The following is a 13,047-nucleotide window of genomic DNA, read 5'->3' as shown; positions in this document are numbered from 1 at the left end:
CACAGAAAGGCCCTCGCCGGCCACGGGGCTCGAACCCGGACCTTCTTGCTGTGAGGCAACAGCGCTAACCACTACACCACCGTGCCGCCGCTCAGAAGATATAAGGGAAAAAATACAAAAATACAAAAGTTCAAAGTCAATACAAAAGCCAAAAAACCAGAAAAGAAGAGGCAAAATTACCAACACTCAGAAGATCCAAAAAACAGTAAATACCAAGTCCAAAAAGTCCAAAAAGAAAAGCAAAGTACAAACCACAAAGACAAAGGCAAGGAACAGGGAACAGAGGTAACTGGTGTTAAACATAACAGCACAAAGACTCCGTGACAAGAGGACTGAACTGAGGGGGTATAAGTACACAAACTAATTAAGGAACAGGGCGGGGCAGGAAACAGGCAATCAAGACAAACACAAAACACAGAACACAGTGGCGACCTCTAGAGGCCAAAACAAACATGACAAGAAAAAGGGAATAACAGCGGCCTCTAGAGGCCAAAACAGTCCCAGTCCTAACAGGACGACCCCCCCCCCCCCCCCCCCCAGGAGCGTCTCCTGACATTCCCAGGGCGATCCGGATGGGCCGAATGGAAGTCCTGACAAAGTTCTTTATCTAGTATGTCCCGAGCTGGGACCCAGCAGCGCTCCTCAGGGCCATAGCTCTCCCAGTCCACTAGATATTGAAGGCCCCCGCGGACCCGGCGGGAGTCCAGCAGGCGGCGCACGGTGAAAACAGTCTGACCCTGGAAGATGCGGGGGGGTGGGGGATTACTTGGGGCAGGGGCATACGTGGACATCAGTACAGGCCGCAACAGGGAAACATGGAATGTGGGGTTGATCCTTAGCGTACGTGGTAACTGGAGCCGGTAGGAGACAGGGTTAACTCTGCGTACAACCTTGAAGGGGCCAACGTAGCAAGGAGCAAGCTTGCGGTTCTCCACCTGCAGCGGAAGGTCCTTGGTGGACAGCCAAACCCGCTGCCCAGGGCGGAAAGTGTGGGCAGGTCTTCTATGGCGGTTGGCCTGAGTCTGGTTGATTCTGGAGGTCTGGATGAAGGTCCTCCTGACCTTGCTCCAGGTCTTGCGACACCGTCTCACATATTGGTTGACCGAGGGCACCCCAGCGTCCTCCTCCTGGTCCGGGAACAGAGGTGGCTGGAACCTGAATTGGCACTGGAACGGCGACAGCTTGGTGGCCGATGACTGCAGGGTGTTGTGGGCGTACTCTGCCCATGGCAGCCAGGTGCTCCACGATGTCGGGTTATCTATCGCCAGGCCTCGCAGGGTGGTTTCCAGGTCCTGGTTGAGCCTCTCCGTCTGGCCATTGGACTGGGGGTGGAACCCAGAGGAGAGGCTGGCAGTGGCCCCGATGAGCTTGCAGAAGCCGTGCCACACTCGGGAGGAGAACTGGGGCCCCCGGTCAGAGACAATGTCCTGTGGGAGACCAAAGACTCAGAAGACATGATTAAATAACAATTTAGCTGTGTCAAGGGCAGAAGGGAGCTTGCACAGTGGTATGAAGCGGCAGGCCTTAGAGAATCTGTCGACTATGACTAAAATGACAGTGTTACCTTGAGAGTCAGAAAGGCCCGTGATGAAGTCGACCGCCACATGGGACCAGGGACGCCGGGGAATAGGCAGAGGATGCAGGAGACCCTGGGGACGCTGTCGTGGATTCTTGCTTCTGGTGCAGATATCACAGGACAGGACGAATGACCTCACTTCCTTCTCCATGCTCGGCCACCAGAAGCGTCTTTTCAAGAAGTCCAGGGTCCTCTGAGCTCCTGGGTGGGCGGTGAGAGGGGAAGAGTGACCCCACTGGAGAAACTTGGCCCAGGCTTGACGAGGGACGTACAGGAGGCCCGGTGGCCCCATCCCAGGACCAGGGTCCTGGCGTTGAGCTTGTCGGACGGCCTCCTCAACACCCCAGCGGACAGGGGCCACAATCCGGGACACAGGGATAATAGGCCCAACTTCACTCTCCCTGTTGTTGGGCGAGAACAGCCTGGAGAGCGCGTCCGGTTTCGTGTTCTTAGAGCCCGGGCGGTATGATAGGGTGAAATTGAAACGGCTGAAAAACAAAGCCCATGTAGCCTGTCGTGGGTTCAGCCTCTTGGCTTGCTGGAGGTACTCCAGGTTCTTATGGTCCATCCACACCAGGAATGGATGTTGCGCTCCCTCCAGCCAGTGCCTCCACTCCTCAAGGGCCCGTTTGACCGCTAGCAGTTCCCGATCCCCCACATCATAGCGGGACTCCGCAGGGCTCAGGCGGTGGGAGAAGTATGCGCAGGGGTGCAACTTTCCTTCCAAACGTTGAGAGAGCACCACGCCGACACCACTGTCCGAGGCGTCCACCTCCACGATGAATGGTTGGGAAGTGTCCGGGAGGACCAGAATGGGTGCCGTGCAGAAGCGGTGTTTGAGGTCATTAAACGCCTTTTCCACCTGAGGGGACCAGACATAAGATCCACCAGTCCTTTTGGTGAGATCCGACATAGGTGCTGCTACGGAACTGAAGTTCCTGATGAACTTGCGGTAGAAGTTAGCGAATCCTAAGAACCGCTGAACCTCCTTAACGGACTTGGGAGTAGGCCAGTCCCAGATGGCCAGGGTCTTGGCTGGGTCCATTTGGAGTTGCCCCGTTCGTACGATAAATCCCAGGAAGGAGACCTCGGGGACATGGAACTCGCATTTCTGGGCTTTAGCAAACAGATTATTCTGTAGAAGTCTCTGGAGGACTTGGCGGACATGGTGGCGGTACTCCTGTAAGGTCTTAGAAAATATCAGGATGTCGTCGAGGTAGACGAAAACGTATTGATTGATCATATCCCTCAAGACGTCGTTGATAAGGGCCTGAAAAACAGCTGGTGCATTGGTGAGTCTGAAGGGCATGACCTGGTACTCGTAGTGCCCTGACGGGGTGTTAAAGGCGGTCTTCCACTCGTCTCCCTGTCGGATACAGACAAGGTGGTATGCGTTCCGTAAGTCCAACTTGGTGAAGATGGTGGCGCCTTGGAGCAGGTCGAATGCTGTGGACATCAGCGGAAGGGGATAGCGGTTGCGCACGGTGATCTTGTTCAGGCCCCTATAGTCAATACATGGCCGGAGCCCCCCATCCTTCTTGCCGACAAAGAAGAAGCCAGCACCAGCGGGTGAGGTGGAGGGTCGAATGAACCCAGAGGCCAAGGCTTCCTTGATGTACTCCTCCATGGCCTTGCGTTCTGGCTGAGAGAGGGAAAACAGTCTGCCATGAGGAGGGGTAGTCCCAGGGAGCAAGTCGATGGCACAGTCGTAGGCATGGTGCGGAGGGAGAACGGCAGCCCTGCTCTTACTGAAAACTTCCTTGAGATCCCAGTACTCTGTGGGAACTTGAGATAACTCGGTGAGATCAGGAGGCTCGGCAGGAGACACAGGAGAGCTAGAGAGCAGACAAGAGGCATAGCAAGCAGGACCCCACTCCACAACCTGGCTAGTGACCCAGTCTATACGAGGGTTGTGGCGGGTAAGCCAAGGAAGACCTAGAATAACTGGGAACTCTGGTGAAGGAATCAGGTGCAGGGATATTTCTTCCTTGTGACCTTGAGACTGGAGGAAGACTGGAGAAGTTACTTGGGTGACTCTTCCGTCACCTAAGGCTTGGCCATCAAGGGCAGACACAGACAGTGGGACTTCAAGAGGCGCAGTCAGGACATTAATACTTTGGACGAAGTGGATATCCATAAAGTTTCCAGCCGCCCCTGAGTCTAACAAGGCCTGGCAAGAGTGGACGGACTCACCCCATGAGATGGAAACCGGGATGTAGATTCCTTGGCCAGGAAGTCCGGGAGAGAGGGTAGGCCCCGTCACAACCCTCCCTCGGCTGGACGGGGCGGTCTTTTTCCCGAGAGCTCAGGACATGATGCTCGGAAGTGACTAGGCTTGCCACAGTAGATGCAGCACTTGTCCCTCCTTCTGCGATCCCTCTCAGATGCGGAGAGGCGAGTACGGCCCACTTGCATGGGTTCTGGACAGTCATTGGAGGAGGTAGACGGGCTCCATGTTGAGGCAGTGAGGCCGGGGAGACTCAGGACTTGGCGGCGCTCTCTAATCCTGTTGTCAAGACGAATGGCATGAGAAATCAGTGTTTCGAGGTCACTTGGGCATCCGATAGAGGCCAGACCGTCTTTGATGAGGTCAGACAGACCATGGTGAAAGGCTAAAACCAGGGCAGTCTCGTTCCATCCACTTACTGCTGCGAGCATCCGGAACAAGATGGCGTAGTCTGCGACGCTTCCTCCTTGCCAGATGGACATGAGCTTTCTGGCTGCGTCTTTACTGATGTCTGCTTGATCGAAGACATGAAGCATCTCCTCCGTAAACAGCTGGAAATCAGAGCACTCGGGTCCCTATCTCTGCCAGACGGCTGTTGCCCAAGCTCGAGCCTTACCAGCTAACAAGGTTATCACAAAGGCAATCTTGCGGCGATCCGTAGTGTAGGTGGTAGGCTGGAGCTCAAAGGTGAGTTGGCACTGGGTAAGGAACTCCCGACACTCACTGTGCTTGCCGTCGTACCTCTGTGGTGCAGGAAGGCTGGGTTCGCGAGGTGAAGGAGGCAGCATGGCAGGAGGCCCAGGAGCAGGAGCGGATGGTGGAGCAGGAGCAGAATCAGGCAGAGGAGATGGGAGCAGAGAAGTCAGCTGTGCCAGGGTTTTTCCAATTTGCTGAAGCAGTACCTCGTGGCGAGCAAGAGTCTCACGTTGGCTTGCAAGAGTCCGTCCATGAGTGTCCATGGTGGATCCGAGGCATGTTAACGCGGCCATCATTCCCTGAAGGATAGCCGGGTAGACAGTTGAAGAAGCCTCTGCTGAGTCGGTCATGACGGAGTCTTTCTGTTAGGGTTTTGCTGGGATTCGAGCCTGGTTCGCTGGTGTGATAATCCAGCAAACCCCCACTAGGCCACCAGGGGGGATGACTCAAGTGCAGAGGCGTGAGGCAAAAGTAGAGTAGCAAAAAACAGTTAATTTACAATATGTACAATCCAAAAGGTGTAGTCCAAAAATGCTCAGAAGATATAAGGGAAAAAATAAAAAAAATCCAAAAGTTCAAAGTCAATACAAAAGCCAAAAAACCAGAAAAGAAGAGGCAAAATTACCAACGCTCAGAAGATCCAAAAAACAGTAAATACCAAGTCCAAAAAGTCCAAAAAGAAAAGCAAAGTACAAACCACAAAGACAAAGGCAAGGAACACAGAACAGAGGTAACTGGAGTTAAACATAACAGCACAAAGACTCCGTGACAAGAGGACTGAACTGAGGGGGTATAAGTACACAAACTAATTAAGGAACAGGGCGGGGCAGGAAACAGGCAATCAAGACAAACACAAAACACAGAACACAGTGGTGACCTCTAGAGGCCAAAACAAACATGACAAGAAAAAGGGAATAACAGCGGCCTCTAGAGGCCAAAATAGTCCCAGTCCTAACAGGGTGGGTGGGCCAGCCTTGTGATTGGGTGGGCCAAGCCCATGTAGATATAGTGTCTGGTCTCCCACTTCAAATATGTACGTAAACTTCAATCAGTGATGGAAATAATTTTGACGTGTAATCATTTTATAATCACTGTAAAGTCTAGGCCACTAAAATCTTCAAATAAGGAGGGAAACATTTCAAAATTCACATATGGATAAATGCTTCTCTATTAAGTAGTTTTCCTGAACAAGAAGTGTCTGTTTGCTTGCAAGCACGTGGAGGGGCATGGAGAAGGAACACTAGCATCATCATGAGATTTATCATAGTTTTGGAGACAACATACAGATGCCACCTGCTTGCTCATATATCAAGATAATATATTATTTCACCTCGAACACTGAGTTGTCCATGTAGAGGACCATCCACAGCTACCAGAGTGACAACATCTATGTTGTCATTATCGACAATCTGCAGGTTCTCCCATGTGATTGGTCTGGACTGACCCTCCAGTAGATCCAGCCCTACATAGAAAGAAGCATTACAGATATTAAGGTCTGTAAGGTAAAAAGTGTGGAAATTGTGACTATATATGTGACGAGTCATGGAATCCACGGACACATGTCGGCCAAAACGAATCCGAGAAAATCACAAAAGAAGCATTTTTATTCGGAAAAAAATGCTTCTTTTGCGATTTTCTCGGATTCGTTTCGGCCGACATGTGTCCGTGGATTCCATGACTCGTCACATATATTTTCACTAAACATCATTTTTGCAGTAAAAAACAAACAAAAATTAAATAAATATGATATGATATTTAAATGTTTGTGAGTTAGCTGAATTTAGATAACTTCACTTTAGCTAGGATCACCAGGCTAAACATATTTTAAATACCCAGATTCCAGGAGACTCGAGGAGCATTTGTTTCTGCTGTGCGGATTGAGATGTGCATCATAATAGGAGGACTAGTTCTGAAGAAGCCATCAATAGCCTGGAAATCAACCTATGAAATAAGAAAACTGCAAATAAATGTCTGACTGTTATTAAGAATGTTAATTTTGCTACAAAACATAATTGCAAAAATTTATTAAATATCACACTCATATAGTGGCACACTCATATAGTGCTCACCTCAATATTCTTTCTGCTGGCATGGCTGCTGTTTGGGGGCTGATACGCAATCTTCATCTCATTCAAGTCTTGCCAAGAGAAAGAGAATACAGCCTTGGTGTGGTCATCCAGATGTGTGATGTATCCCTCTGCTGGAGGCTTGGTCATGTTAAACACCAGCTGGGCCTGTGGCGTTTCATCATCTTTGGCATCCAGAGCAGCTGTGGTCAGAGGGGTTAGGATGAACTGATCTACTTCTAGGATGAACATGGACATGAAAGCAGCGTAGGGAGGCTGGTTCTGCATGGCTCCATGGATCAGGACTGGGAGCCAAACATTCTCTGCCTGAGGAAAGGCAGAAAAAAAGTATGGAATGGGTCATCGATGAGCAAATGGCACAATCTTTATTAGCTGTGTAAGCCGAGTGCTTCTGAAGTTGTAAATTGTAATTGGGTAATTCTATAACATTATGTGAACTTGCTGATTATGTTTTGATGCATGAAGTTGTGTATTTTGCTTTTACCTTTAAGAGGGCTCGGGTGTTTTGATCTCTGATTTCCACTCGGAGTGGCACATAGTCAATTTCAGGTGAAGGAGGGTTGAGGTGTTGGTACTTTAAACCTGATGTGAGGAACTCACTGCAGCTGGTCTTCAGGAAGTGTACCTCTCTGGTGTCATGGACACAGGCCTTATTTCCAGGGCAAGAAATAGTTGTTTGTCGACCTTCATGATGAGAAAAAATTCCCTTGTGAATTGAAAATTGGTCTTTCCTCATTAGATTTTTGTTGTTGACACAAATTAATGTATGGTCTCAATGCCTAAAACAGATACTTCTTGTTCAGGCAAACCACTCAATAGGGAGGCATGTATTCATATGTGAATATTGACATGTGGCCTGTTTTTTTGTAGGACTATAGTGACCCTGATTTTACAACCCCAGTTCCAAAAAAGTTGGGACACTGTCTCATCTCATCTCATTATCTCTAGCTGCTTTATCCTGTTCTACAGGGTCGCAGGCAAGCTGGAGCCTATCCCAGCTGACTACAGGCGAGAGGCGGGGTACACCCTGGACAAGTCGCCAGGTCATCACAGGGCTGACACATAGACACAGACAACCATTCACACTCACATTCACACCTACGGTCAATTTAGAGTCACCAGTTAACCTAACCTGCATGTCTTTGGACTGTGGGGGAAACCGGAGCACCTGGAAGAAACCCATGCAGACACGGGGAGAACATGCAAACTCTGCACAGAAAGGCCCTCGCCGGCCACAGGGCTCGAACCCGGACCTTCTTGCTGTGAAGCAACAGCGCTAACCACTACACCACCGTGCTGCCTTGGGGCACTGTGTGAAACATAAATAAAAACAGAATGTGATGATTTGCAAATCATGGAAAGTTGATATTTAATTGAAAATAGTATAATGATGACATATCAAATGTTGAAACAGAAATTTAATTGTTTTTTTATATATATGCTCATTTTGAATTTGATATCAGCAACACATTTCATAAAAGTTGGGACAGGAGCAACATCCATTCATCGATAACCGCTTATCCTGTGCAGGGTCACGGGCGAGCTAGAGCTTATCCCAGCTGACTATGGGCGAGAAGCGGGGTACACACTGGACAAGTTGCCAGATCATCACAGGGTTGACACATAGAGACAAACAACCATTCATGCCTCCGGTCAATTTAGAGCCACCAATTAACCTAACCTGCATGTCTTTGAACTGTGGGGGAAACCGGAGCACCCGGGAGAACATGCAAACTCCATATAGAAAGGCCCCCGTTGGCCACTGGGCTCAAACCCAGAACCTTCTTGCTGTGAGGCAACAGTGCTAACCACTACACCACCATCCCACCCAACAGGGGCAACAAAACTGAAAAAGTTGTGTAATGCTAAAAAAAACTAATTTGGTTAATTGGCAACAGATCAGTAACATGATTGGGAATAAAAAGAACATCCCAGAGAGGCTGAGTCTCTCAGAAGTAAAGATGGGGAGGGGTTCACTGTTCTGTGAAATACTGCATGGGCAAACAGAGCAACAATTTAACAATAATGTTCCTCAATGTAAAATTGCAAAGAATTTGGGGATCACATTTATGATACATAATATCATTAAAAGATTCAGAGAATCTGGAGAAATCTCTGTATGCAAGAGACAAGGCTGAAAACTGACATTGGATGCCTGTGATCTTCAGACCCTCAGGCGACATTGCATTAAAAGCAGACATGTGTCTGTAGTGGAAATCACTGTATGAGCTCAGGAACACTTCAGAAAATCATCATCTGTGAAAACAGTTCATTACTACATCCACAAATGCAAGTTAAAACCATATATAAATAATATCCAGAAACACCATCACCTTCTCTGGGCCCGAGCTCTTTTATGATGGACTAAGGCGAAGTGGAAAACTGTCCTGAGGTCCATCCATGCATTATCTGTAGCCACTTATCCTGTTCTACAGGGTCACAGGCAAGCTGGAGCCTATTCCAGTTGACTATGGGCGAGAGGCAGGGTACACCCTGGACAAGTCGCCAGGTTATCGCAGGGCTGACACAGAGACAAATGACCATTCACACCTATGGTCAATTTAGAGCCACCAATTAACCTAACCTGCATGTCTTTGGACTGTGGGGGAAACTGAAGCACCCAGAGGAAACCCATGCAGACACGGGGAGAACATGCAAATTCCGCACAGAAAGGCCCTTGCTGGCCGCTGGGCTTGAACCCAGGACCTTCTTGCTGTGAGGTAACAGTGCTAACCACTACATCACTGTGCCACCCTGTCCTAAGGTCTGATGAATCAAAAGTAGAAATTCTTTTTAGAAATCATGGACACCACATCTGCTAGCCTAAAGAGGAGAGGGACCATTCGGCTTGTTATCAGTGCACAGTTCAAAAGCCAGCATCTGTGATGGTATGGGGGTGCATTAGTGCACGTAACATGGGTAGCTTGTATATCTGGGAAGGCATCATTAATGCTGAATGATATATACACGTTTCAAAGCAATATGCTGCCATCCAGACAAAATCTTTTTCAGGGAAGGCCTTCCTTCTTTCAGCAAGACAATGCCAAACTGCTTTCTGTACATATTAAAACTGCATGGCTTCGTAGTAAAAGAGTCTGGGTGCTAAACTGGCCTGCCTGCAGTCCAGACCTGTCTCCCATTTAAAACATTTGGCGCATTATGAAGTGCAAAATATGACAAAGGAGACCCCAAACTGTTAAGCAACTGAAATTGTATATCAGGCAAGAATGGAACGACATTTCTCTTTCAAACTACAACAATTGGTCTCTTCAGTTCCCAAATGTTTACAGAGTGTTGTTAAAAGTAGAGGTGATGCAACACAGTGGTAAACATGCCCTGGTCCCAAATCTTCTGAAACGTGTTGCTGACATCAAATTCAAAATGAGCATATATTTTTCAAAAAACAATAAAACTTCTCAGTTTCAACATTTGATATGTTGTCTTTGTATGATTTTCAGTGAAATATAGGGTTTCCATGATTTGCAAATTATCACATTCCGTTTTTATTTACAGTTTACACAGCGTCCCAACTTTTTTGGAATTGGGATTGTACATTGATAATAAAATGTTACTTCAAAACAACTTCCCTAGTCAAATGTAGTTTACATTTCTGAAGTGGTAGACCAGACTACAATGCCAATTGTCTACATGAATTGAAAAAGATAGATTTCTTATATTAGGGGAATATTGCCCGACCTTTCCTCAACCCAGGGATCAGCTCAGATGCCTGATTTCTTTGTGCCAGATCCTCTTTAATGACCTGACCCAACATAGGGATGTTGATCTCAGAGGTGAGGAGACGGACGGTACAGATAACGTCAGGCTCAGATCTGAAGGTCAACACATTGCTGTCAATCGTGTTAGACAGGCCGTAAAACTCTGAAACCACCAGAGGAACTTTCCCAAACTCTATGAGACTCCTCTGAGCTCCCAGTACCTGAACTTTCAGGAGGAACGTCTCAGTAAATGTTTCAGAATGCGTGAATCTGGAAAAAGAAATGTGTATTTATTGTTGATATGTACCTTTCTAAACTAGAAAAGAAAGCTATGCATTAATTCACATAAAAATATTGAAGTGCAGTACAATAAAATGTTTATCAGGAGCAAAGAACAAAGTTGAACAAAAGTTATTCTGTGTACCTATAGACTCTCAGCATGACTGTGTCCTCTTCCAATAATGGACTCCCATTATGGACATATTTCACTTCATCAGGGTGGAAGTGGCAGTCAAATACCTAAGAGACAATACCAGGCCATTAGAAATTGCATTCCTCTTGTATACAGTGCAACACAGAGTCAATATTGTTAGAGTCTTTATTTGGGGTATTTTCCATTTTTTCTTCTTGCAAACACAGGGTAAAACACTGCCACAAAAATTGTCACCTCACAGCCCCTAGGTCCCTGGTTTTAAAATTCATCCAAACTTAATGAATTATAATTATGTCATGTTAATTTAAACATCAAAACTATAGTGTTTTTGTTAATGGTTTTAGAATTCTGATGGGGATCCTTTTTGGAACCTTTTATGAATGAGAAACCATCTGTTGTAGGCTTCTACATTTACAAGTTTTGCAAGAGAATCATAAGGGCTAGATCTAACCTTGAAGTCGTGAAGATAATATGGTAATGTCATTATATGGCCATTCAATTTATACTAAAAATAAAACAGATGCTCTGCTAATGCAATTTTATCGTACACAGATCTTTTGGACCTCTCTTTGCAACCTTTCATCCAAAAACCTGGCCACACCACTGAACAACCTGTGCTAGATCAAGTAAACACTACAGACTGCTGGATTTACACAAGCAGGTACTACAGTGTGACATATTGGAAGAGGACACGGACTACATAGACTTTACCTGAGGAGTAAGTTTTCCGACCCTCTGAGTCACAGGCTCATTGAGCACCACCTCTACTTTGCAGGCCTCTGACATTTCATCAGTGTTGAACTGCAGCTCTTCTGTGGTCACAGGAACACTCTGGCCTTGGATCACCCGCAGTCCAGAGTTCAACCTCAACACACTTTCTGCCTGGTTCAGTGGCAGGAAGTAGCTTAAGGCAATGAATGTCCATACAAGATCTACCACCTCCATCTGTTTGGTTTGTTCAGCTGCTTTTGTAAACACAAGAAGTGGTATTGGATTTCAAAGAATGTCAAGTTACCAAGGGTTTATTTTCATAACTTAGGAACAAGAGTATCACATCTGTACAGTATTGAGACACTAATAGAAAGTATTAAGCCACCTAAGCCTGTGGAAATGGAGTCACATTTAAGATCAAAGTAACACATGAACTCCAGATAGCTGGTCTGTATCCTTCAAAAGTTAATCACGACAGAGCCTTTCTTGCTACAGAACCAGAAATCTAGCACATGTAAGGGCTTTTAACAATTTAACATAGAGAAGATAAAGGAGAATTAACAGGAAGATGGAAATGGACACTTTGGTTGTGGTGATTCAAGGCAAATTAAAGCAAGCTTGAATCTTTGTGAAAGAAAACTGAGAGCAAGCCGAAGCTGGAGGAGATTTTTGAGCTTAAATCCCAAACTCATGATAATGCATCTTGTGTGTTAGAATAAGGCATGAAAAACACATTGTGCCCATTGCAGTACATAACATGTGACTCCTAATGCATAAAACCAGCCTTTAGAACATGTTCAGACAAATCAGAGCATTGCCGTTACCTCAGGACACTAATAGCCCCAACACAGATGTGAACTGATAAACTACTCTTTGTCTCATTAGAAAATGACTCAATAAAACTAAGAAGGATTTGCACTCTGTGGTCTCAGTCTCTTATTGGGCAGAAACATAGTAGAGAAGTGAACACAAGGAGCATGGAGTTATTGTACATACCTGCTTCAGCTGATTCTCCACTTCAGGCCTTCTCTGCTGAATGCTTGTGGGAGAATCTTTGTCTGCTCAGTGGTCCTGAAAGAGTGCAGGGGGTCTGTGCACATCCAGCCCCCTGCTTCATTCAACCTCTGTGGCTCAGCACAAAGCACAAAGGAAAACAAATAGAGAATGATAAGCAAAACAAAAGAAAGAAGGTCAGAACATCTGCCCCACTTACCAGAGCTTAAAATGAAGCAGTGCTACAGAGTAGACAGAGAATGTAAAATGGAGAAGGAGAGAGAGGGGAGGAAAAATTAGACTTCCAAACACAGGAAATGTCTAGAGCAGCTCCAAGAGTTTCTACTCCTCTAATGCTGCCTTTGACTCACAAACCCAGATGTTCTTATTCCCTAAAGAAGGCATGCCTTAGACCCCACTGTTCCCTCAAAGAGAAAGAAGGAGGAAACTTGGAAAGCAAAACTAAGTAAATAAAAGGTATTTCAGTGGACACACATTTTGAAAGGCGGACCTGTTCACTGAGTTCCGAGGACTTTGATGTTTTATGGCATTCAGGCTCTCCTGGTGGGGAGGACAGAAAGGGGTGTAACAAAGGGCTATAGCACACA

At 46.7% G+C, this 13,047-nt stretch overlaps 1 protein-coding gene across 5 annotated transcripts in view; it reads right to left on the bottom strand.

Annotated features, from left to right (window-relative positions):
- frem1b (Fras1 related extracellular matrix 1b) overlaps positions 1–12,730 on the bottom strand; it is a 52,583-nt gene extending 39,853 nt beyond the window's left edge. For 4 of the 5 annotated variants that reach the window (XR_009656687.1, XM_060941339.1, XM_060941341.1 and 1 more), the window contains exons 1-8: positions 12,443–12,730; positions 11,447–11,700; positions 10,727–10,821; positions 10,283–10,572; positions 7,071–7,270; positions 6,569–6,892; positions 6,332–6,440; positions 5,830–5,961 (exon numbers count right to left, since the gene is read on the bottom strand). Coding sequence is in view for 4 of the 5 variants with exons in the window: in XM_060941339.1 (XP_060797322.1) it covers positions 5,830–5,961; positions 6,332–6,440; positions 6,569–6,892; positions 7,071–7,270; positions 10,283–10,572; positions 10,727–10,821; positions 11,447–11,680 (1,384 nt within the window). In the remaining variant the exon portion in view is untranslated. The remainder of the gene's footprint in view (positions 1–5,829; positions 5,962–6,331; positions 6,441–6,568; positions 6,893–7,070; positions 7,271–10,282; positions 10,573–10,726; positions 10,822–11,446; positions 11,701–12,442) is intronic. The other variant, XM_060941340.1, reaches the window with a different exon arrangement.
- Positions 12,731–13,047: the final 317 nt, after the last annotated feature.

The sequence above is a fragment of the Neoarius graeffei genome, chromosome 15 (genome assembly GCF_027579695.1).
Source record: "Neoarius graeffei isolate fNeoGra1 chromosome 15, fNeoGra1.pri, whole genome shotgun sequence".
Taxonomy (NCBI): domain Eukaryota; kingdom Metazoa; phylum Chordata; class Actinopteri; order Siluriformes; family Ariidae; genus Neoarius; species Neoarius graeffei.
The sequence above is the reverse complement of the archived record's forward strand: the minus strand, read 5'-3'. Positions and strand labels throughout refer to the sequence as shown.